Source organism: Apodemus sylvaticus, chromosome 11 (assembly GCF_947179515.1).
Source record: "Apodemus sylvaticus chromosome 11, mApoSyl1.1, whole genome shotgun sequence".
In the NCBI taxonomy this organism is placed as follows: Eukaryota; Metazoa; Chordata; class Mammalia; order Rodentia; family Muridae; genus Apodemus; species Apodemus sylvaticus.
In genome coordinates this window covers 43020517-43043744 of record NC_067482.1, presented here as the reverse complement: position 1 = coordinate 43043744, position 23228 = coordinate 43020517, and the positions used below count along the sequence as shown (strand labels likewise).

At 40.0% G+C, this 23228-nt stretch overlaps 1 protein-coding gene and 1 long non-coding RNA gene across 3 annotated transcripts; one reads left to right on the top strand and one right to left on the bottom strand.

The window, feature by feature from the left end:
• Nucleotides 1–2070: 2070 nt before the first annotated feature.
• Tmem33 (transmembrane protein 33) lies at nucleotides 2071–21781 on the top strand. 2 transcript variants are annotated; one of them, XM_052198304.1, is made up of 10 exons: nucleotides 2071–2131; nucleotides 2383–2606; nucleotides 2765–2834; nucleotides 5507–5601; nucleotides 6010–6197; nucleotides 10496–10563; nucleotides 11859–11992; nucleotides 16958–17041; nucleotides 18769–18889; nucleotides 19687–21781. In XM_052198304.1, exons 3-10 carry the CDS (start codon nucleotides 2790–2792, stop codon nucleotides 19690–19692), a joined length of 741 nt encoding a protein of 246 aa, XP_052054264.1. In that variant the 5' UTR covers nucleotides 2071–2131; nucleotides 2383–2606; nucleotides 2765–2789; the 3' UTR covers nucleotides 19693–21781. The 2 variants fall into 2 exon arrangements, with proteins under 2 accessions (XP_052054264.1, XP_052054263.1); XM_052198303.1 differs by having other exon boundaries at nucleotides 18769–21781.
• Nucleotides 9205–10431, bottom strand: LOC127695962 (uncharacterized). The gene is made up of 3 exons (XR_007980149.1): nucleotides 10337–10431; nucleotides 10214–10300; nucleotides 9205–9236 (listed from the first exon to the last, which is right to left on the bottom strand). It is a non-coding gene; the product is annotated as an uncharacterized LOC127695962 (long non-coding RNA).
• Nucleotides 21782–23228: the final 1447 nt, after the last annotated feature.

Below are 23228 nucleotides of genomic sequence, written 5' to 3'. Positions count from 1 at the left end.
TGTCTTGCTCATCTTTTTTCTGAGCAGAGTTTGATTACAAAAGCAAAAATACCAGGTACTCACATGACCTGTTATCTTGCCAGAACAGAATATTTTACGAGCTCAGTCAATTTAAGAATCGTCTTCAATATCTTGGAAAAGGGGGAAATGAAGAAAGCTCTCTCTCTCTCTCTCTCTCTCTCTCTCTCTCTCTCTCTCTCTCCCCCTCCCTCCCCGTGTGTGTGTGTGTGTGTGTGTGTGTGTGTGTGTGTGTGTGTACATGAGCTGTAATCATATTTTATTTATAGGTTAGGGCAGGCATGACGTAGCATAAGTATGGAGGTCAGAGGACACCTTTCAAGAGTTAGTGATCTCCTACCATGTGAATTGTGGGTTCATACTCAGGTAGGGTGATGGTTAATATTACACTTAAGGTTTTAATTACTATGTGTACGGTGTGTACAAGTTGTCCTCTGACCTCTGCCTGCCTGCCTGCCCTAACCTATAAATAAAATGTGCTTAAAGTAATTTTTGAAGTTGGAGCGCAGTGGGGGAAAGAGAAAGAGGGAACTATCAGGGGGAGATGCAAACACTCTCTAGGCAGAATCTTTGCTTTAGTGTCTTAGCAGAGTGGTTTCAGCTCCACTGTGGACTCAGTGTATTTTCTACTGTCCCTAAATAGCTGAAACTGTATTAACTGAATTAAACTGAAACTTGAAATAACATCCATACGGTTTTGTTTGGAGCTTGAGGAAGAACTTAAAAACAGACCTCATTCGCCTTTGAGATTTCTGTATGCTAGAAGCGATAACAAGGAGAAAAATCTAGCTGTTATTGAGAGTGGGAAGACTGAAGATCTATCTTTAGTATAAATCAGATATGTTGTTACCTACTTATGTATAGTCACTTATAGCCTGGAAATTCGGGTATACAGAAGAGACAGAAGGAAATCAAATTCAGTTACTAAGATTAAAAAGATCACTGATCCAGTCGGCAACGCTAAGTCTTAGAATGAAACCCATCTTGCTGAAAAAATGATTTAGAATTTCCAGGCATCTGGATCTGTGAGGAAAAAGAAGTTGTGTTGTTTATTCAGTCTGTTGTATTTGTTTTGACACCAGGTGAACCAAGATACACACGTGCGCATGTACACACACATGTGGCAGAGGCAGGTTAGACAAATAATCAAAACAAAATACTAGATGATGATAAATATTATAAAATAGGGGACAAATTATACACCAGCAATGCAGAAAAGATAACATGTTAGCTGAGCTGGGGGGATAGGTAATCTATGCTGGAGATTATGGGGACCCGAATGTGAACACTGGTCTTAGAAGAAAAGTTTACAACCTTCTACAGAGCATCCTTTGACTCCTAGGCAGCAGCTGACTGGCGCCTGGCCTGCTATGAATCATGAAGATGATTACACTTCTGAGAGAGTATAGAGATACGTGTTTCCAAAGTTGGAGTATAGATTTGTAGTCAGGTCTCTGTCTTCTGTCTCTCACTTCTGCTCTTTTTCATTTTTTTTTTTAATGCCTCTTCTCTGGGTCCCAGCAGATGACGCCCTCCCCTGCGTACCTTTTATCTAGCCAGACATGAGCTGTGGAAGGCACATTCAAGTCTTCTTTCCTTTTCTCCCACAGCATCACCACAATGGAGGATTTCATTGTTCTTCCTACTCGAGCGCAATGGCCTCACCATAATCTTTCTAATCTTCACGATGTCACACTTTTGCATAAAGTTGTAGCTTGGCTCTCTAGATTGGAGGGTTAAGTTCAGAAATTTTGGCATACATACAGGCAGAACACTGTATACATAATAAATATTTCGAAATATTTTTAATTAAAATATAACTTCATTTCTCCCCTTTCCTTCCAACACCTCCCACGCCCCCACGTGATGCTGTAACCCAAATTTTTCATCTCCCAGACTCATTCACATTCAGTTAGCTCACACCAAACTGTCCAGACTATTGTGTTTCTTTATATGCTCTGTTCCCTTATTTGGAACCTCCTTCCCCTTTCATATACAACTTCTCTTTTTCCTTCAAGATTTTACGGTCAGAATTAACTGTTCCAGGAACCCCTGATTAACTCAGCTTATGGCTGTATTTGCTGTGATTTCCATTTACTCTGTCTCTGAGAAGGTCAGTGTTATGTTCATTTTTTTTCTCCATGCGTCTGCCACATAGCCGATTTCACTAGTGCTTGAAATAAGAAACTAAATCACAGGGTTTGGTTGAATCACTGTCTGGAGGGATCATAGATATTTCTGAAACTTCTGTATACGGAAGTAGAGAGATTTTTGGGGCTCGGAAGCCAGCAAGAAAAATCGCCTGAGGGCTGGATAACATGAAAATTGTTTCACTGGTTTCACTTAACATTTCCGTGCCAATAGGTGGAATCAAAACAAGGAAAACTACATTTCCCGTCATGCCTCTAGAAACTACTCCCGGTGACTCTCAACGTCCCGCCTGACTCACGCGGAAATGAAAGGATCACTTCCGGTTTTGCAACCCCGGGAACCGGCGGCGTTCATCGGCCCTTTAAGGCCTTATTCCGAAGCTCCGCCTTCGCTTGGGTCTTTCTGGAAAGGCAGCTTTGGTGTGGACAGCGGGACAGGTATTACCCGGCCGCTGTGGGGGGGACTTCTGCGGCCGTGTGCTGCACAGAGCCGGGAGGGCCCGTTTCTCTGGGGGTTTGGGGTTCCGACCGGCTCTGGAAGCAGGTCGGAGGGTCGTCGCCCGGCACTGACGTTTTGCTCTTCTTTGCTGTCGCAGCGTCCCGGGCTCCTGTGTGTCTCCCATGGCGGATACGACCCCGAACGGCCCCCAAGGGGCGGGCGCTGTGGTAAGTGAGGGCCTGGTCGCCCGGCTCCATCAGCAAGAGTTGGCGAGGAGCAGGAAGTGTTGAGAGGGCTAGAGCGTTCTAGAAGCCGCTGCCTGCCGCACTGGGGTTAGGGAGTGGGGTGCCGGTGAGAGGAGCTCCAAGTTTGTTTCAGAAGCGACAACAGGCAGTTCTGGAGCAGGTGGCTGTCACCTGTCAGCTGGGGATGTTGGGCCTCCTTGCTCCTTCTCGCACCTCGGTCTCCGATCGTCTTCAGCCCTAAGATCGAAGATACCATTTGAGGCAGAGGCTTCAACCCACACGCCTCGTGGTGCGCGCAGTATTGCCCTTTGTACCTACTTTAAGCCCTTTAAAAGATCTTGCAAAGGAGAGTGGTGTGCTTCTTCTGCTAATCGTTTACAAAGAGGGATACTGCCCTTTTGTAAACTTTATAATTAAAAATGTTGTTCTACAGTTCGACCTGAGGCAGTTTTTGTTCTTTAGCTCTTAAGTTGAAATTTACATTAAAAAAAAAAAAGCCTTTTACAGCACCCCTGTATACAGGCACTAAACTTTGCTGACCCATTTGGAAATTCTTGCTAGCCCATAAATACTTAAGTATTATTTTCCACTTCATTACATTTGGGGAATTTTACATTGATGTGTGTTAACCTAATTTGTAATTCATGTTCGAATTTCCTTAACTGTCCGTTGACCCTTCCCTTCTTTGGGATGCAGTCATTGCATTTATTAGTCTTGAGTCAGTCAATGGAAATTCCTCTATTCTCTCTCCTTGGGCTTTGAAGACACAGCTAGTTTCAAAAGTCTAGACCTGTTTTGCAGAAGGATCTAGAAACTGAAATTACATTTGGATTATGTCCTTCTCAAGACCCAAGAACCATTTTATGTTGATTCTTTCGGGAATTCAGGTGTGATGTTTTAGGTGCTATCAACTGATTTGCCTTTGTAAAAATAGATTGCCCCCTTTATAATTAAAAAGTTGTCTGGTCTAATACTTTGAAACTGTGAATAATTTGGAGTATTCAGTCCAAAGATCCATTAAAATATTTTTGTTGTAGTTGTTCTGGAGCTATATATATCAGGCAGTTCACTCTTGAAAACTTAAACCAGACTTTTAAGCTCCTTTATTGTGTAATAGAATGTACATACATGCAAAAGACCCAGATGAAGGGCTGGGTAGATGGGGTCATGTTTGTAAGTGAGTGTTGCTTTTGCAGAAGACCCTGGTTCAGTTCCCAACACCCACAGTGGGGGGCTCACAGTCACCTGTAACTCCAGCTCCTGGGGCACCCTTTGGACTCTATAGGTTACTATGTACACCACATATACACTTAAAAATAACAAAACCAAATGTTTAAAAGTAGATGTCTGAAATGGACAATTCAGTGACTTGTAAAGAATGAAAACCCTGCACAAATACTAATTTTATTAGGGAGTATCATGGGTGGAGGTCAGAGAACAACTTAGTCTTATATGTTCTCTGCATCTATGGTGGTCTCAGGGTTCAAACCTGAGTCGTCAGTCTAGGGAGCATGTGCCTTTACTGTTGGGCTGTCTTGATGGCCCAACAGATGGATCATAAAGAGAAGGCTCTAAACAAACAGCATGGTAATCTAGATTTCATCCCTGCGTTTGACTGCTGCTATTGTCAGTTAGCTAAATTTAGTGGCATCACAGTACCGTAGCTGAGTCTAGATAGAATAAACTAGCAGCATATTTTATAACATGTAATTAAAAGGTATGTAATAAAATGCACTTGGATTTTAAATATACTTGCATTTTTCCTAAAAGACTTTACATGCACAAAAACAGTGAAATTGCTTAAAAGTAGTATTTAGAAACTTCAGATAGGTGCATGAATGTGTTTCAAAATCAGCTTATTGGAAGCACCAGTTAGAAACAACTCCACCACATTTAATGAGGATATGTATTGTGAGACTCCCTTCACTTCATATACCCACATGTGTTTCCGACTTGGTATTAGCATTATTTCTGAGCATTGTGGTTAAGAATATGAAAGCCTCTTTCGGCATTGGTGTGAGGTGCTTGTCAGTGCTAACGCAGACTTAAGTTCTTGCTTTCATGGTAAGCTTAGTCTAGGCCACTGCTGTCAGGGTAAAGCTTGCATGGGAGCCTGTAGGCGGTGCAGAGTGATGTCACCTGAGACGCAGATAGCATTTCGTATTTGACAGGCTAATTTCTAGTGCTTTGGTGTGCTAGGCCCTTCAGCGTGTACATAGACAAATAGTCTACAGACTAATGAGTTCTACACCAACTATTGCAAATTTTACATTTCTCTTTTTAATGGATTATTTAATCCAAACCTAATATTTGATGCTTTATTCAGTTCTGAGTCCTGACTATTTGGGTTTGAGATTTTTTTCTAAGAATAGATATTATAGTTCTCTTGAGAGCTGTTAGTCGTTATTTAAAGTGGTTTTAAAGTAATGGAACCATTATTATAAATGTTGAAATAGCATAGAAAATTTTACTGTCCCGATTTTCTTCACGTGTGCCAAAGTGGCTCAGTAGCATGAGTTTCCACGTACTGACCAGCAGAAGTGAATGCTGCAAGGTGTTGTTAACAGTAGTCCTCATAGGAATAAAAGTGCATAATTTGTCCTTAACATCATTTTTGGGCTTAGTGTACCATCATTTTTTTTTTTTTAATCTAGCAATTCATGATGACCAACAAACTGGACACAGCCATGTGGCTCTCTCGCCTTTTCACAGTGTATTGCTCCGCTTTGTTCGTTCTGCCTCTTCTTGGGTATGTAGTATCATATTTCTGACTCACAGTTGTTCAGTCAGCATCTGGGAACAGTGTTTCAGCTTCAGAATCGTTAAACTGTAAATGGGATTGAGACCAACACAAAGCCCACTTACAAGGAACAGTGATCTAGTGATATCAGTTAGGATGCTTTATTTCTAGTTTGTGTGGCTGTGATGTCTTGGGTTGAGAAGTCCATGGATTCTGCAGTTCTTTTAAGTTGACAAAAGGATGATTGCTTTATATTAATCAGTTGGATGATTCCCAGAATGTGGAGTACATTTGTGTAATTTATTTTCTATTGACAATTAAATTAGGTGTTGTGCAATTATGATGCAATTCACAAAGGAGGAAGAGACATGGTAGCTGCTGATGTCTCATGCTAACTTTTCCTCTGGTAATTTGCAGGTTGCACGAAGCAGCAAGCTTCTACCAGCGCGCTTTGCTGGCCAACGCTCTGACGAGTGCTCTGAGGCTGCATCAGAGGTTACCACACTTCCAGTTGAGCAGAGCGTTCCTGGCTCAGGCCTTGTTAGAGGACAGCTGCCACTACCTGCTGTACTCCCTCATCTTCGTCAACGCCTACCCCGTCACGAGTATCCTTTCAGAGCTGTGACACTGGGGTTTTCCTCTCGGGTGGATACAGTGATGATAGCGTTCTCGAAGCTTGTTTGCTTTGCTTTTAGTCTGTCACTTGAATGACAGTATAGTAATGTAAACATTTCTGTCCGCAAAATTTGAAATGTAAACTCTGTAGAGCTGTTTTGTGAATTTAAATATCATCTCTCCATGTTCTTAGCTCTTGTCAGCTTAGATATTTAGCAATTAACATCCAAGGCACAAGTTTATACATGAATTTAATATTTAAATTTTTATTTCATTGACTTGATATCTTTGGGATATAAGATGCAAATTTTATTTTACTTACATGTATGAGTGTTTTGCCTGTGTATATGTATGTGTACCACAGGTGTGCTTGATGCCTATGGAGACTAGAAGAAAATGTTAAAACCCCAACACAGTAGCAGACAGTTGTGAAGTACTGTGTGGGTGATGGAAATCCAACTCAGGTCTTCTGCAACAGTAGCTGGTGGTCTTAATCCCCAAGCCATCTCTCCAGTCCTCCAATGTGTTACTTAGGAAAAGAGAAGATCTTTGGTTTCCCCGGCTTCCAGTGCACTAGGGACAAAGATTAATCCAGAAATGACTTAGTAAAATAAACAAAGTGAAAGTAGTCTGCTACACATAAAACAGAAAGGACATAAGCCAAGTGTGGTGGTATAGACCTGTCGTCCTAGGGGGCACAGGTAGGTTTAAAGCTAGCCTAATTTACATAGCTAGGTTCAGGCCAGCCAGGGTTTCATGGAGAGACCTTGTCTCAAAAACAAACAAAAAAACTATAGTAAGTTAGCCCAGCAAGTTAATTCTTAGGAAGTACTGAGTGACAGCAAGAATATAACTAGTAAGTGGTAAGAATGGTAATCAGATTCATAAAAAAAAAAAAAAATGGGAATTAGAGCAGCATGCAAAAGTGGCCCGAAGTAATCCTACACATGTACTCGGGGCCTTTGTTCTTAATGTGGTAATGTCCTTGCTCTATCAGTGACTGGCACTTAAGATTAAAATGGTAGCCTTTAATCCCTTATCTTTTCTAAATAATTTAAAGGTGACATTCCGGCACTTGGAAAATAAAGGCTAGCCTGAGCTTCATGAGATCCTGTCACAAAAGCCAAAAATTAGAGGAAAAAAAAAAGTGACATCAAAAGCTAAGATGAATGTTATAAAGATTTGTGAACTGTGGACAGTTAGGGATAAATTCCTCGTACAAATCTCCTTGATCTCTATGTAGCCATGTGACAGGGGAGGAAAATTAGCCTAGGGTGATGAGGTCTGTGGGAGAGCCATGGCGGAACCAGTGGATCTTGGCTCCTAGCTGAAGGTTATACCTTGGCATTGCCTTTTACTGAGTTAGGCTTCAAGTCTGGCAGTGTCAGAGTCTAAGCTAGATTACTTAAGCTTTAGCAGAATTTCACATAGGCCTTAAGTTTATAGTTTTCGAGTTTTAATGGAGTCTGAGTCACTAAAAAGTTTTAAACTGGAGCTAGACATAGTATATACCTATAATCCCAGGACCTAGAATGCTTCAACCAGGAGGGAGAGGTTGAAGCCGACTTAGGCTGTGGAGGAAGACATGCGTTTGTGCTTAAATTGGGGCAGAGATGAGTTTTGGGGTACTAAGTAGGTTAAGGTTAAAATAAATTTGATACACAGATTATTAGCACTTAGCAATTTCCATCCATGCCATACCTTTACCTAGACAGAAAAAAAGAATGATTCATTTCTTGTGCTTATGTTATCACAGAGAACATTTTGGGGGAGGGGGGATAAGGATTTACATATACAGTATTCTGCCTGTATGTATTCCTGCAGACCAGAAGAGGGCACCAAATCTTATTAAAGATGGTTATGAGCCACCACATAGTTGCTGGGAAATGAGTTCAGGACCTCTGGTAGAGTAGTAAGTGGTAGCCAGTGCTCTTAACCTCTGAGCCATCTCCAGCCCTGTAGAGAACAGCTTAAGGCTAGCATTTTACCATTTATTGTTGATAGTCTGTCATTTACTTGGTAGGTTTTCTATTATCCACCTAGCAAAAATTGGAGGGTATCTGTTTCCACTTTTTTCTTTTGAAAAGTTGAATAAAAATTGTGTATTTACCTAGTATAAGGCCATACCATTGGACTTAATATGAAAATTCCTTGATTATTGTAACTTGCAATAGGAAGTTTTATTCCTGGTAGATTTTATGTAAGGTCAAATGTACACTTTTTTTTTGTTGTTGTTTTTTACAAATTCAGTTTTTTTTTAAAGTATAGTTTCTCAAAGTAATGGGACTTAAGCCATTAACTTTTATGAACAGTGTAGATTCATAAAAGCACTGTAGGAGACTATAATTAAGATCAAACTGGTGCACTGGAGAGGTGGCTTCCGCCTCTGCGGAAGATCCAGGTTTGGTTCAAAGGCCTATCGTTCCAGTTCCAAAGGATGTAATACCCACTGACCTTCTGGGGCACTTGCGCGCGCACACGTGTGTGTGTGTGTGTGTGTGTGTGTGTGTGTGTGTGTGTGTGTGTTGCACATAAACTCATGTAGGCACACACAACTAAAAGTGATAGATCCAAGAAAACCACAGTTTCCATCGTTGGGTAAAAACTATTCAATCATTTGGGGTGGCTTGCAGTTTAGTTTTGTTTAGGAGACATTTGTTGTGCTTTATTAAAAATGATTTTGACTTTCCAAGCAGATGGAAAGATTTACAAAGGAAGTCACTAACTTCTAAGTGGCAAAACTTTGATTCAAAGATGAAAGAAAAGCCATTCCACTAAACTCACAGTCCACTGTTGCTTCAGCTCTACTCTGTACATAATACAAAGCCATGTACATGTATGTGCACAGCGCTCGGTGATGTGAAGCATGTACATGTACACAGCACTCAGTGATGTGAAGCATGTACACGTGCACAGCACTGGGTGACTTGAAGCATGTACACATGCACAGTGCTGGGTGACCTGAAGCATGTACACGTGCACAGCACTGGGTGACTTGAAGCATGTACACATGCACAGCGCTGGGTGACCTGAAGCATGTACATGTACACAGCACTCAGTGATGTGAAGCATGTACACGTGCACAGCACTGGGTGACTTGAAGCATGTACACATGCACAGCACTTGGTGACATGAAGCATGTATACGTGCACAGCGCTGGGTGACTTGAAGCATGTATACATGCACAGCGCTGGGTGATGTGAAGCATGTACACCTTTGCACAGCACTGGGTGACGTGAAGCATGTGCACCTGTGCACAGCGCTGGGTGATGTGAAGCATGTACACGTGTGCACAGCGCTGGGTGACGTGAAGCATGTACACATGTGCACATCGCTGGGTGACATAAAGCATGTACACGTGTGCACAGTGCTCGGTGACGTGAAGCATGTGAACCTGTGCACAGCACTCGGTGACGTGAAGCATGTACACGTGCACAGCACTCAGTGACATGAGGCATGTACATGTGCACAGCATTGGGTGACATGAAGCATGTGCACCTGTGCACAGCACTGGGTGACGTGAAGCATGTACACGTGTGCACAGCGCTGGTTGACGTGAAGCATGTACACATGCACAGCGCTGGTTGACGTGAAGCATGTACACGTGCACAGCACTTGGTGACATGAAGCTTGTACACATGCACAGCGCTGGGTGACATGAAGCATGTACACGTGCATAGTGCTGGGTGACAAAAGCATGTGCACCTGTGCACAGCGCTGGGTGATGTGAAGCATGTACACCTGCGCACAGCGCTCGGTGACGGGAAGCATGTGTACCTGTGCACAGTGCTCAGTGACATGAAGCATGTACACGTGTGCACAGCGCTCGGTGATGTGAAGCATGTGCACGTGTGCACAGCGCTGGGTGACGTGAAGCATGTACACATGCACAGCGCTGGGTGATGTGAAGCATGTACACATGCACAGCACTTGGTGACATGAAGCTTGTACACATGCACAGCGCTGGGTGACGTGAAGCATGTACACGTGCACAGTGCTGGGTGACGTGAAGCATGTGCACCTGTGCACAGCGCTGGGTGACGTGAAGCATGTACACCTGTGCACAGCGCTCGGTGACGGGAAGCATGTGCACCTGTGCACAGCGCTCGATGACGGGAAGCATGTGTACCTGTGCACAGCGCTCGGTGACATGAAGCATGTGCACCTGTGCACAGCGCTTGGTGACGTGAAGCATGTGTGCGTGTGCACAGCGCTCGGTGACGTAAAGCATGTACACGTGTGCACAGTGCTCGGTGATGTGAAGGCTTTCCTTAATTGCTTTCTCCAGTGAGTATTTTTCCAGTCTTGTTATTTTCTTTGCTTCATGCTGCCACATACACTAAGAAGGTCCTGGATGTAAGTAGACTGTTGTTTCTTTGACTTGTAGATTGTAGATAGTTGGCATGAGTTTAAGTTTCAGACTGTTCTACCAAAAGTCCCTGTATTCTCCACAAACCTTGATACGTTTTCTTTTTAGATTTGAAGGTTGTATGGTTGAAATGTCACAAAATAGCGCTGTTTTATAGAGAAAGGATTATTCTTTTTTGTTTGGTTGGTTTTTTGGTTTTTGTATTTTCGAGACAGGGTTTCTCTCTGTAGCCCTGGCTGTCCTGGAACTCACTTTGTAGACCAGGCTGGCCTGGAACTCAGAAATCCACCTGCCTTTGCCTCCCAAATGCTGGGATTAAAGGCGTGCACCAACACCGCCAGACTGGAAAGATTATTCTTAAAATTACCTTCCAGTTCCCAGAAGTTTATATCTATCTTCACTAAGTGTGTTAAGTTTGAGTTGCCAGGGATCTTTCTCACTGTCATTAACTTAGGCATCAGTAGAACCATCGCAAGTGTCTGTAGAGTAAGAGTTGTTTTCTTGAATTTTACTTTATTTTTTTGAGGCCGTCTCTTTATACAGTGTCCCTGACTGGCCTGACTGAGAGATCCACCTGCGTCTGCCTCCTGAGTGCTGGGCTTTAAGGTCTCACCACCATGCCTGGCCGAGTGTGGGTTTTATTACACTTCTTTATTTCTCTAGTCCCAGGAGCACTATAATCTAAGGATTCCATAATCTCTAGTGTTAGTTATCTAAGGATCACAGGGATTTTAACTATTTCTGGATAATCAGATTTTTGTTACAACTGGGGAGAAATAGCCACTTCTCTTTTGTAGGGAGAGTGGAATTTAACTTTTCTGTGGGAAATAAAGTAATCATGACAAAATGTGTTGACACGTTTGGGTTCTCTTCAGAGACATAGTCTAAAGCAGGGAAGTACAGCAAGCAAGTTCTTAAAGTTCCCTTTGAAATAATTGGCCTTTGGTTGTGTTACCTGTTAAGTAGGCTACTGACAGCCAGCCTTTGGTGTTCACTAGTTCTTCAGTTTGACCAACCATAAATCAAAAGTGTCTGCCTCCACAATAGTGTCTGTACTGAAGAGGCTTCCGTGGCATTCCCTAAACAGTACAGTGAGAGAACGGCATAGTTTCTGTCCCACTGGGATGTAAGTGATGTAGAGATGGGCTAGTGTATAGAGGATGAGTGCTGTATGTAAATGTGGTGGCCCTTTGTTGAGCAGTCACATATTTTGGTACTAGGGTGACTATTGAGTTCTTAGAGATGCCTTGTTACCTCTAATGCTTGTTTTCTTTTGTTTTAGGCAAAGGGTTCAAATAGTTTACCTCTGTTGAGATCTGTCTTGGATAAATTAAGTACTAACCAACAAAATATTCTGAAATTCATCGCTTGCAATGAAATATTCTTGATGCCTGCTACAGTTTTTATGCTCTTTAGGTAAGAATTGAAATATGCTTGTTTATTTAGCTTATGAGTCCATTTCACAGCTCACCGTTGGGAGTCAGGGCAGGAACCTGGTGGCAGGATGCAGAGGCACGAGGGGTGCTGCTTACTGACTTGCATGATATTTTAAATAAGGTTACTATTTTGTGTTGGACTGGAGTGTTAACTGTGTTGTGCCACATATGGTCTCACAGGCTCCTGTTGAACACACTTCTCTGCTAAAATAGCATTTTACAATGAACTGTAGTCTTGGTTCTGTTTTCTGTGTTCTGTGAGTAAGCAGTTTAATGTGTTTGCATGTGTAGTCCATTTAGAAAACATTACCTGTGTGCATATGTAGTCCATTTAGAAAATTACATGTCTGTAGAAAGCACACTTGGCCGGGCGTGCTTTGTTTGTTTATAGTTTTTACTGTGTACTATAGTTACCATAATGCATGAGTTATTTGCAGATTGTTTTTCAGTCAGGATGTCATTTTGTGGTCTGTTTGTGTGATATCTAGAGTTAACATTTGAAAGGTTATGCATTATTCCTTTGGGTTAGCATGCCTCCCTCCCTCCCTCCCTCCCTCCCTCCTTCTCTTCCTCCCTCCCTTGCACTGAGGATGGAGTGCAGGGCCTGCACTGCTTAGCAAGCACTATACCACTGAATTTTGGTCCATTTTTTCCTCTTTTTTTCTTATTTGAAAACAAGGGCTCCCTAAATTGCATCACTGGCCTTGAACTTGTAACCTGTATCATTCTCCTAAGTAGCTAGCCGACTTTTTTTAGTAATCTCTCTTCATACCGCTTACAGATTTTTCTATAAATTTATCTCTTTCATTTTTCTAAGTTGCTTTTTTCTTGTGAATTCTAAGTTTGCTATATGCTGCTCAAGTTGTGGGGCGCTGAATAATATAAGGTTCTAGAATAATGGACATAAAAGTTTTCATGTATTTGTTTGAGATAGGCTCACTATGTAGTCCAGGCTATCCTGGAGGTTACTATATAGACTGGGTTGGCCTGAACTCACAGAGATCCTCTTGCTCTACTTCCCCAAGTACTAGGATTAAAGGTTTGTGCCACTATACTTGGCTATAAAAATGTTCTTAATAGGTGGTGTTCTGACCTAGGTAAACTTTTTACTTGTTTCTGAGCCTTGAATTTTCTCATTTAAAAGGAGATGCTACCTAGCATATGTAAGGTTTTGTGTTTAATTTCTGGCACTGTATTAATTGAAATAGATAAGTAACAAATTCATTTCCTAAATGCTGTCTTGAAATAGCTACATTTATAAATCATTGAGCTCCAAAGCTTACACACTAATATGAAATGTTAGTTTAGAATTAGAATAGGTCTTAACCTCACTGATACTTAACTCAGTTGAGCTCATTAAGGCATTCATTTAACAGTGGACAAAACTGTCAGCATCTTAGTCTTCAAGAGTTTACTAGAAATACTTTTAAAGATAATTTTTCACTAGAATTGATTCCTTTAATCAACTAGTGTGTGTGTGTGTGTGTGTGTGTGTGGTGTTATACATGTGTATGTTTTATGTGTATATAGAGCCAGAGGTGGCATTGAGTGCCTTCCATTATCACACTCTGGAGTCACTGAACAGGGAGCTCACCATTTTGCCTGACTGGTTAATTAGCAAGCCCCAGGGCATGTGAATTCTGGTCCTCATTCCTGTGCGACAAGCACGTTAGGCAGAGTTGTCTCTCTGGGCTGTTCCACTGTTGGCGCTCAGCTTGTCCCTAGTCCTCTTCCCTCCTGGCTTTTGGGGATTACTATTTTACTCTCTTCTTTGAAACCAGCTTTCTAGCCACAGCATTTGAGTGAGTGTTTAATCTTTCTATCTTAGGTTTATGTACTTTATTTTATGTGTATGAGTGTTTTATCTGCTTGTATGTGTACTCTGTGCATGCCTGGTGTCCACAGAAGCCTGAAGAAGCCCTGGAACTGGAATTATGGATAGGTGTGAAATGCCATGTGGCTGCTAGAAACTAAACTTGCATGTTGTACAGGAGTAGCAAGTGCCTGCAACTGCTGAGCCTTTCTCCAGCCCCACTTGTCATTTAATATCCTTTCAAGTTTCACTCACTTTCTTCACTACAGATGATAGTATCTCATCCTTTTAGGACTATCATTGAACCATGTGTGTGTAGTTGGGAATATGTAGCACATTTTTTGTCTGTTCCTCTGCTGCATTTGAGTACATATCTTGGCTGTGGTGAGCAGTGATGCAGTCAGCTTAGAGTGCACAGATCTCATTGACGCTCTGCCCTCACTGCCTTTGGTCCAGTCAGAAGTGGCTGGACCCTTAGATTTTTACATTATTTGTCCATCCCCTTCCCATGACGTTGTTACTAGTGCTCATTGCCGCCACACACACATACATTAGTTTTTCTCTGTGTCCTCACCACTGCTTGTGATTTTTTTCCTTTTTTTTTTTTATAATCGCTCTTCTGATGGATAAATTTGTAAACTGCTTTGAGTAACATAATGTTTTAATAATATTATTTTTCCACACATAAACATGGGAGACTTTTCTGGTTTTGTGTGTTTAATGTTGTTCATCAGTATTTTATAATTTTAATTACTTTAATTATAAAGCTTATTTATTTGTCTTTAGTGGGGATCAAGTTCACAGCTCTGCCACAACTCTGCCACTGAGGCACCTTTCATGTGCAATATTATATTATATATAGAATACTTAATGATTTAAGTGTGTAACTTAAAGTAACCATGCTATCACTACTCCTTATGCTCCCTTCATGGCAGACACCCTAACTGGTTAGTAGAGGCTGTATTACTTAGAACTCTGTATTTAAAGATAAACTACAGTCTTAGTTTATCTTGTATATGTATGCACATATCTGCAAAGACAGATGATCATTGTAAGTTTGTTTACTTCTTTCCTTTCTTTTTCTTCATTCTTTTTAGTTCCGCTCTTACCTTTCCCTCTTTCTGCTTTCCTACATTCCCCCCAGGTTTTGGGTTATGAAAGACACAGCCTTGTTTTGGAGGCCAGGCTGTTCTTGAAGCAATCCTTCTTGAGACTTGTACTTCTTGAGAACCAGATGCTGGGGCTACATGCACCCTGCTGTGGGTTTTATTTGTTTTGAGGGGTTACTCTTCCAAAAAAAAACAAAAACAAAAAAACAAAAAAAAACCAGAAAACCATGGGTGCTTATAGGATGTTTTGCATGATAAGCAGGTGCTACCAAGGTACATGCACACTTAGCTATAGCTTTATTCTTTTTATATAGTGTTTTCTTCTTAGGATTTATTATTTTATTTTTATGAATACACTGTAGCTGTCTTCAGACACACCAGAAGAGGGAAGCAAATCCCATTACATATGGTTGCGAGCCACCATGTGGTTGCCAGGAATTGAACTCAGGACCTCTGGAAGAGCAGTCAGAGCTCTTAACCTCTGAACCATCTCTCCAGCCCTAGCTTTATTCTCATACTAGAACCAGTCTAAATATTCCTAAAACGAGGGAAGCTTGGTACATAATAGTAGGGACATAAGATTTTGGAGTACTTGAAGCCGTAAAAGGAATAAAATAATTTGCATGTTATCACATACATATTACATGTTAATATAAGTTAAAGTTGGTTAACAACATATAGTGTGTTCTCTGATGTATTTGGGGGGTATGTACAAGGATGAGTACATTACTACATAGTTCATCCTCCTTCCTGGCCAGAGCCTGTGCCCGCCTGCTGTGTGCTCATTCAGCACAGCCATGGCCACTGCTCCATTCCTGCTCTGCTTTTAGTGATTTGAATGTCTTTTGAGTTTATTTTGTTTGATAGTTTCTTTGTTTTGTTTGTTTGTTTGTTTGAGACAGGGTTTCTCTGTATAGCACTGGCTGTCCTGGAACTCACTTTGTAGACCAGGCTGGCCTTGAATTCAGAAATCCGCCAGCCTCTGCCTCCCAAGTGCTGGGATTAAAGTCTTAATACAGGTAGTTTTTAAAAGAAAGAATTCCAGACTTGGAGTTTCATAAAAGATACATACACATGCCTCTTGAGGTATTAGAATTGTATTTTTTTAACCAAGAATACTAATTATTATAGGCTATGTCAGTATATTTGTTAGTTGATATAGTTTTGTGTTTTTATTTGCTCATATATAATAAACCTTCATGTGGAAGTTTCTTTAAGATTTAGAACTTGGGTCAGACAGCGGTAGTGCATACCTTTAATCCCATATTTGGGAGGCAGAGGCAGGTGGATCTCTGTCAGTTAAATGCCAGTCTTGTCTACAGAGAAACCAGGGTTTATTATTTTTTTGGGGGAGGGGGACTGTTATACAATTTGATTTTTGGTGGCATGTGGTATGACATATGCATGTAGTCTCAGCTCTCTAAATGCTGCAATGCGAGGCTCAGGAGTTACAGGCCAAACTGTGTGACACATTGAAAAACAAAACATTGAGCCTACAGATGATTGGACACGTAAGAGTTTGATTCCTTGATTTGATCCCTGGAGCCCATAAAACAAAAGGAGAAATCTGACTTTACAAAAGTTACCCTCTAACCTTCACACACAGATGCCCTCATCATCACACAATCAGTCTCTCTCCCTCCCTCCCTCCCTCCCGCCCTCCTTTTCCCTCCCTTCCCCCCCACACACAAATAATGAACAATTTTTAAAAGTACCCATAAAACCGTTGATTTTATCAATTGTCTCTGATAATTATAGAGATAATATCTAATATTTTCTGAGTCTTAGTATATAAAATTTTAATATATGGATATATCCATAAAAACTTAAGTAATAAATAACATTTTGTTCTTTTCTAGTCATCAATATTCAGTTTCCTTTTAAGAGTGGTTTGTGCCTAGAGAAGTCATTGTACTGACCATTTGATGCAGACATATACTATCCTTTTAAATTGCCTGTAATTTTTTAATGTGTATATGAATTAGCAATCTGTAGTCATCACTCTTGAATTTTTTTATTTCAGTGGCCAAGGAAGTTTGCTCCAGCCTTTTATATATTATAGATTTCTTACTCTTCGATATTCCTCTAGAAGAAATCCATATTGTCGGTAAGCTGGTTACTAGCTTAAATCTCTTTTGTATGGTATAGTGTTCAAGTAGTATTTATAACTCTTAGAAATTTCTTAACTAATAGTTTAGAATTTAGAAGGAAGAAGTATCTTTGCAATTTAAGTTTAGGCTTTAAAACTTGTTGGGGGTTAGTGAAAGTATAGTTTTGCAGCAGCTAATCTTTGACTCACAGGTTTCCATCCTGATAAGTATACTCTTAAGTCGAAAATGTGCTTACTGCACCTATGCCAGCAAACAGCACAGGGCTCCATAGGATGCCATGTTACTGCAGCTGTCTGCTGTAACACTGCACCACAGTAGAGATTCGTGCCACGTAATGCTTCCTTAGAAAAGACTGATATCTGAAGCCTGCTGCTGCTGAGTGTTTACCACTTTCACAACAGTCTAAGTAAAAATACTGGAGGTTCAGCCATTCAAGAATGGGGCTGTTGTATTTCTGTTTTCTCTTTTAAGGTGCTGCTCGTGCTTAGGGGATATGTGAGACCTAAGCCCCATCCTTAGGGACTTCCTCAGTTGAAACAAAGATGATATGTAAAAATTCACAAGCCAATATGCAGTAGTCTCTCCTTAAGCACACGGTAGCTTCCTATACTTTTTGTTACATGGGGTCTAAAAAGCTCATAGCTGTTCAAGGGAATGCACATCTGGAACCCAGGTGCTCTGGAATCTGTGGCATTCTCTGCAGTCAAAAGGATCCCAGGTTCAGGCACATTGAGTAGTTAAAATTATCCTTAAGGATACACCAAATTGACTTCTAGTCCAGTATACATCATTTTGTATATGTGTATGTATGTATGTAGGTATAGTATATAATGAAGGATACTTCGTGGGTAGTATAGGTCAGACAAGGAAGGCCACTTAGCCTAGGAACAAACAAAGCAGCACAGCACTGTTGTCAGAGCTGCAGCAGGAAATAGGAAGATCGTGTGAGCTTTTGGGTAGGTTTTAATATGAAAAGAGCTCATTTGGTCAGTATCCAAGTGGTAAGCAACATTCAGTGAATGTGTTCCATGTATGAATGTGTTCCATGTAGTCTCCATTGACTGCACTGAAACTCGTAGTGTCCAGAAAGGGTGTGAGAAAACATGGACTTAAAGAAACTATAGATTACCCATGGTATGTAATCTTTCAGTCATTTTTAGAATGATTTGAATTTGTTTGTAAAATGTAAAACTGACTAACAATGAAAAAAGTAAATAATCCTTTTTAGATATAACTGTGTATTTTTTTAATGTTTTTATTAGTTCTCTACTCAAAAAAGACACTTCTATAGATTTTGAAAATGTCTGTGATGAAAAGGGAGTGCTCCTGCTGCCCGGGCTGGCTTTGAAACCCTGGGCTCTCCACCTCCGCCCTAGCAGCTGAGGGGAGGACTGCGGGGCCTGCATGGCTTCACCTTTTGAGTGTTCCCTACAGCGGACTCAAGGTTCATTTCTTACTAAATGGTTTGGGCTTTGTTTGTTTTGAGACAGGGTGTCACTTTGTAGCCCTGGCTGTCCTGAACTGACTCTACACCAGGCTGGCCACACACTCAGAGATCTGCCTGCCTCTGCCCCCAAGTGCTGGGATTAAATGTGTGTGCCACTTCACCTAGCTACTTCTTTTTAAATTCTTTTTGGTCAACTTTTTCTTCTGCAGTTCTTAGTATTGTTTATATTCATTGTCTTTTTCTTGTGTTTCTGAACAATACTATTTTATCTTACAGGAACTTGTTTAATGAACTGAGGATTGTTGTTGAGCACATTATTATGAAACCTTCCTGCCCACTGTTTGTGAGAAGACTATGTCTCCAGAGCATTGCCTTTATTAGCAGACTGGCACCAACAGTTGCGTAGTTTAACATCTAGTTAAGCTGTGTTTAGAAAATTAGCATTATTAGCTGGTAATTCTGATAGGGGTCCCAAATTACAGGTCTAACACTGACCTTAGTTTAATTTACATGATTTACATAAATGCATCTCAGTGCAAAAATAATAATTTTCCTGGCATGTTAAATCAAGCCTTTAATATTTCTGAGAAAATTTCACTGTACATTACTGTTTGTGGTTAAGTAAGTTTGTATTTACTGATAAATGTTACTAAATTGTTTTAGATGCTGCTGTGCCTACATCATGAAATACATTTATTTCTTTTAAAAAGAATTCTGAAATTTGTTTCACCTTAACTATTAACCCAAGTTATGTCTGGAATGAGTTTATTATGGCACTAGATGAGTTGGGTATATTTTTTGACACAGTATTTTCCATTCTGTAATTGGTTGAGATTTTAGCAGAAGCACATCCCCTGAAGTTTCAGTTCACATTCTACTTGTGCTGCTTTCTAGGACAGATGTGTTTAGCCTAAACCATTACAGAGAAGTTCTGTATGCATTTTATGACCTATGAAGCTTTCGTTTCCATAGTACATCTGTGGCTTTGAATGATGTTTGAAAAATGGATCGACTGTAAACCTCTTTTGGATTAGATCTTTGGGGTCATGTAATAATTTACTCTAGAAGACAGTAGTGTCACAGAGACCTACTGACTAACTTTTGTAAATGTCAACCAGTAGATTATCAGTGTTGCTATAGTTTGTAGGATTATGTAGTTCCAGAATCTTGACTTTAGTTTTCTTGGTTTCTTAGGCTTGAAATTTCCTAGCCATGTGCAGCAGCAGTTCAGATGCCTTTGAAAGGATGTGATTGAAGACAGCATGTGATTACACTTGTGTGTTCTGAAATAATGAAGAATACTCTGTAGATACATGTTTACCCAGCAAATATGATTCAGAGGGTTTAATGGAAAGGGTTATGGGTAAGGTAATTAATGGGGAGTGGGCCTGGGGTATTCTAGCCTGGTAACACATAGATGAGTTGGGGGGATTGGATGTATAATGCATCTGAGAGTAAGGCTATATAACATGTTCAATTCTTTTAATTGAGTTCCCATCTATTCCTTTATAAAAGTCATTCTGATCCTTATTACTTACTGTTGCATGATTGGAAGTACTTAAAACACTGAACAATTTTAGTATAGAGTAATGTAATGTGGCTTTTATTTGTACCCAGTTCTATCTGCATGTAATTTGGATTTTTCAAATACATTCATTAGTAACTTAAAACATCAGTTTTCTTTTTGTTTAAGTTCCTAATCTATAGAAAGGTGATAGTCTTGGGGTAGATTTCCAAAAACTACTACTTGATAGCTTAGCTTTAACCAGCTACTTTTATATTTTTGTAATCTTTATCCACCAAGTTGGAGAAGCAACCTCATAATATCCAGTTGATTTTTTATGTGTGTGCCTAGCCTCTTTATCACTATGTAATCTGATGGTTTTAAAAATATGACTTTGTAGAGCAATAAAGTGACTATCTTGTTATGTAAGCATACTGATTTCTAATGATGTTTTAAAACATTCTCTTGAATGACATCAAGTTCTGGCAGCTAAAGGCATATTTATTTTGAAATGTTTTTTCTCCTACATTTTTTCCCCTAATCTTGGAACATTTTAGATTTATAAGAGCTTCAAAAATAGTACTGAGAGTGCCCGTGCACCTCTTCTTGTCTATTTTTATATTAGCATCTTATTTAATTGGTAGGACATTTATTATGCAAGGTAAAATAATAACTTTGGATCAGCTAAAGTACAAAATGTGTTTGTCTTTGACCAGTTTTTTCATTTGTGTTGTGTGTGTGCTGTGTTTGTACCTACATTGCCTTTTATGTTTCAAGGCTTATATGTGAGTTTGTTCTTTATTATATTGGTCCAAAAACTTTCCTTAGAAGAGCTAAGTCATGCTGACTTTAACAAGAATTTTCTTCTTAAAATTGTAATTTCAAATGCTTAGTGATATAATTAAGACTCTTTAATGACATTGCAGGATTTCATTATTTCTAATAACTTGTGCATGAGTGGAAATGTAGATTTGTTCCTTAAGGGAAGATGTAGTATATACTCAAGCCCATGAAAAGGCAAATTTTATAATTTGAACACTACTAGATGTTAGTTTGCATGAAGTTGCAGTTAGAAATATTATACTCTGTGTGAATATGTACAATCAGCTGATCTCGAATCTGAAATTAGTGTTTCCATTTACACATGTCAAAACTTATGACATGGGCTAGTGCATACAGAGGATGTAGCAGAAGAAATTTAATACTATACAGCTGAGCAGTTCAAAGGAAGTTCATTTATCATGCAGAGTATCTAGTGCTTTAGGACCTGGAATGGTGCTGGTGTGTTTTAAACCTTGTTGGACAGGTGGAAGCCTGAGACAAGTCTGTTGTTTTCTAAAGAGCATTCTATTCCTTCTGTAAACCTCCTCTCTCATCGAGTTGGCTGCATTTTAATATTAATCCATAGATCAGTTTCTTAAGTATAATTTGTATTTAAATTTCTTTGAAATAAATTTTCACTAAGGGAGATGCTTTTAGAAGAAAAACAAGAGAGAGAGCTAATTTTAATGATTAAGTTGAAATGTTTGAATATATTCCTTACAGAGAATGTCAAGACAAGCTAGTAATAAACCTGAAGTTCTTGAAAATGAATGGATGCTGTGAAATAAGAATTGCATAGTTCTCAGTAGGTATAAAGATGTAGACAAAACTTTGAATCAGGTTTATAAGTTTAGCAAATATCCTGAATAGGAATAGTAACACAAAACTGAAGCCAGGTCTCTAAACACTTCAGATGGGAAAGTGAGCACCTGTGACTGTGGTTAAAACAAACAAACAAAGAAAAATGCTCAGGTAGTGTATTGGAATTTGTATTGATTAACTCACCCAGGGAGAAAATAGCTATGGACAGTTAGATTTATGATCGGTAGGTGTCACTGTTTTCTTGGGTAGTCCTCATTTTCACAAATTGGGTTAGAAGATTATGCTGTGCTACTTGAAGTGCTTAGTAGACTGTAACACTAAGGATCTTAGTTCCGTGACCCCTTTAATTCAATAGTGGACAAATATTTGATAAGTGTTTACTATGTGTTCTGGAGATGGGACTGGGGATTGGACCCAGGGCCCCTTGTTCTACCACTAAGCTATATTCCTAGCTTATGACTACCATTTTATAATAGTAAAACATTCAAAAGAAGTGCACTGTCAATACAAGCTAGTAAAACAGGGCCCAGTCAGGAGTGGTGTGTGTATTGTGGTCTCTTCTTTTTGTTCTCAGCTGAAGTCATCCAAGTACATTAATTGTTAAGGTACAAAGAAATGATATTTTTCTCATATAGAGAGATGGAATTTTAATTTTTTTCATGATTATTTTGTAGGTATACTAGATAGAATCAGTTAAACTACAATTGAGGGGGTTTTTTCCCCCTGTAATTTGAAAGCACTTGAGTATTTGGATACTATATCAGTAATACTACCTGGTTTTGAAAATTATAAAGACAACAGATTTTTGTACCACCACTGGAATTCCCTGGGTCAGGGGAATTCAGCACTGGCAGTGTAGCTCAGCAGGCACCACATACCTTCGGAAGCCCGGAGTTGCTTCTCATGCTCTGATGCACATGGCCTTTTCTAGTCTGACTGCAGAGCTCTTCTTGGAGCTGGAGTCAGTCAGGGATATCAGAGGAGCTGCTGAGAATCTGAAAGGGTTCCTGCAATCAAGCAATGTGATCCTTGTGATTTTTGCAGTGACACTTAAGTGGCCCATTCAGAATGGATGATGCTCGGGTGAAGGCTTCTCTCTGTGGCCTTCCTTTTATGATGCACACACCATAGAACAGGCCCACGTTGAGTATGAGTCAGTCATGACAAGATAGCATGCAGTATTCTGTGTATCTCAAGTGGCTCTTTCTTGGAAAAACATGGGAAAAAGATAATTGATAGCTGTGTTTACTAGTCTTAACGATTGGCTATGGTAGGAGAAAGAAGGGCACAGGAGTCATTACTTCCTTCCTTCCTTCCTTCCTTCCTTCCTTCCTTCCTTCCTTCCTTCCTTCCTTTCCTACTTCCTTCTTTTTTTCCCCCTGAGACAGGGTTTCTCTTTGTAGATCACTCTGTCCTTGAATTCAGGGATCCTTCTGCCTCTGACTACCATCTTTTCTAGTTTTTTTAAAGGTACATTAAAAAATAGGCTCAGCATTTTTTTAAACTAACATTGTTCATAACATTTAGTTTCAAATGTTTACTATTTTTTTGTAACTTTAAGAACAATTCCTTTTGACATTAGTTTTTG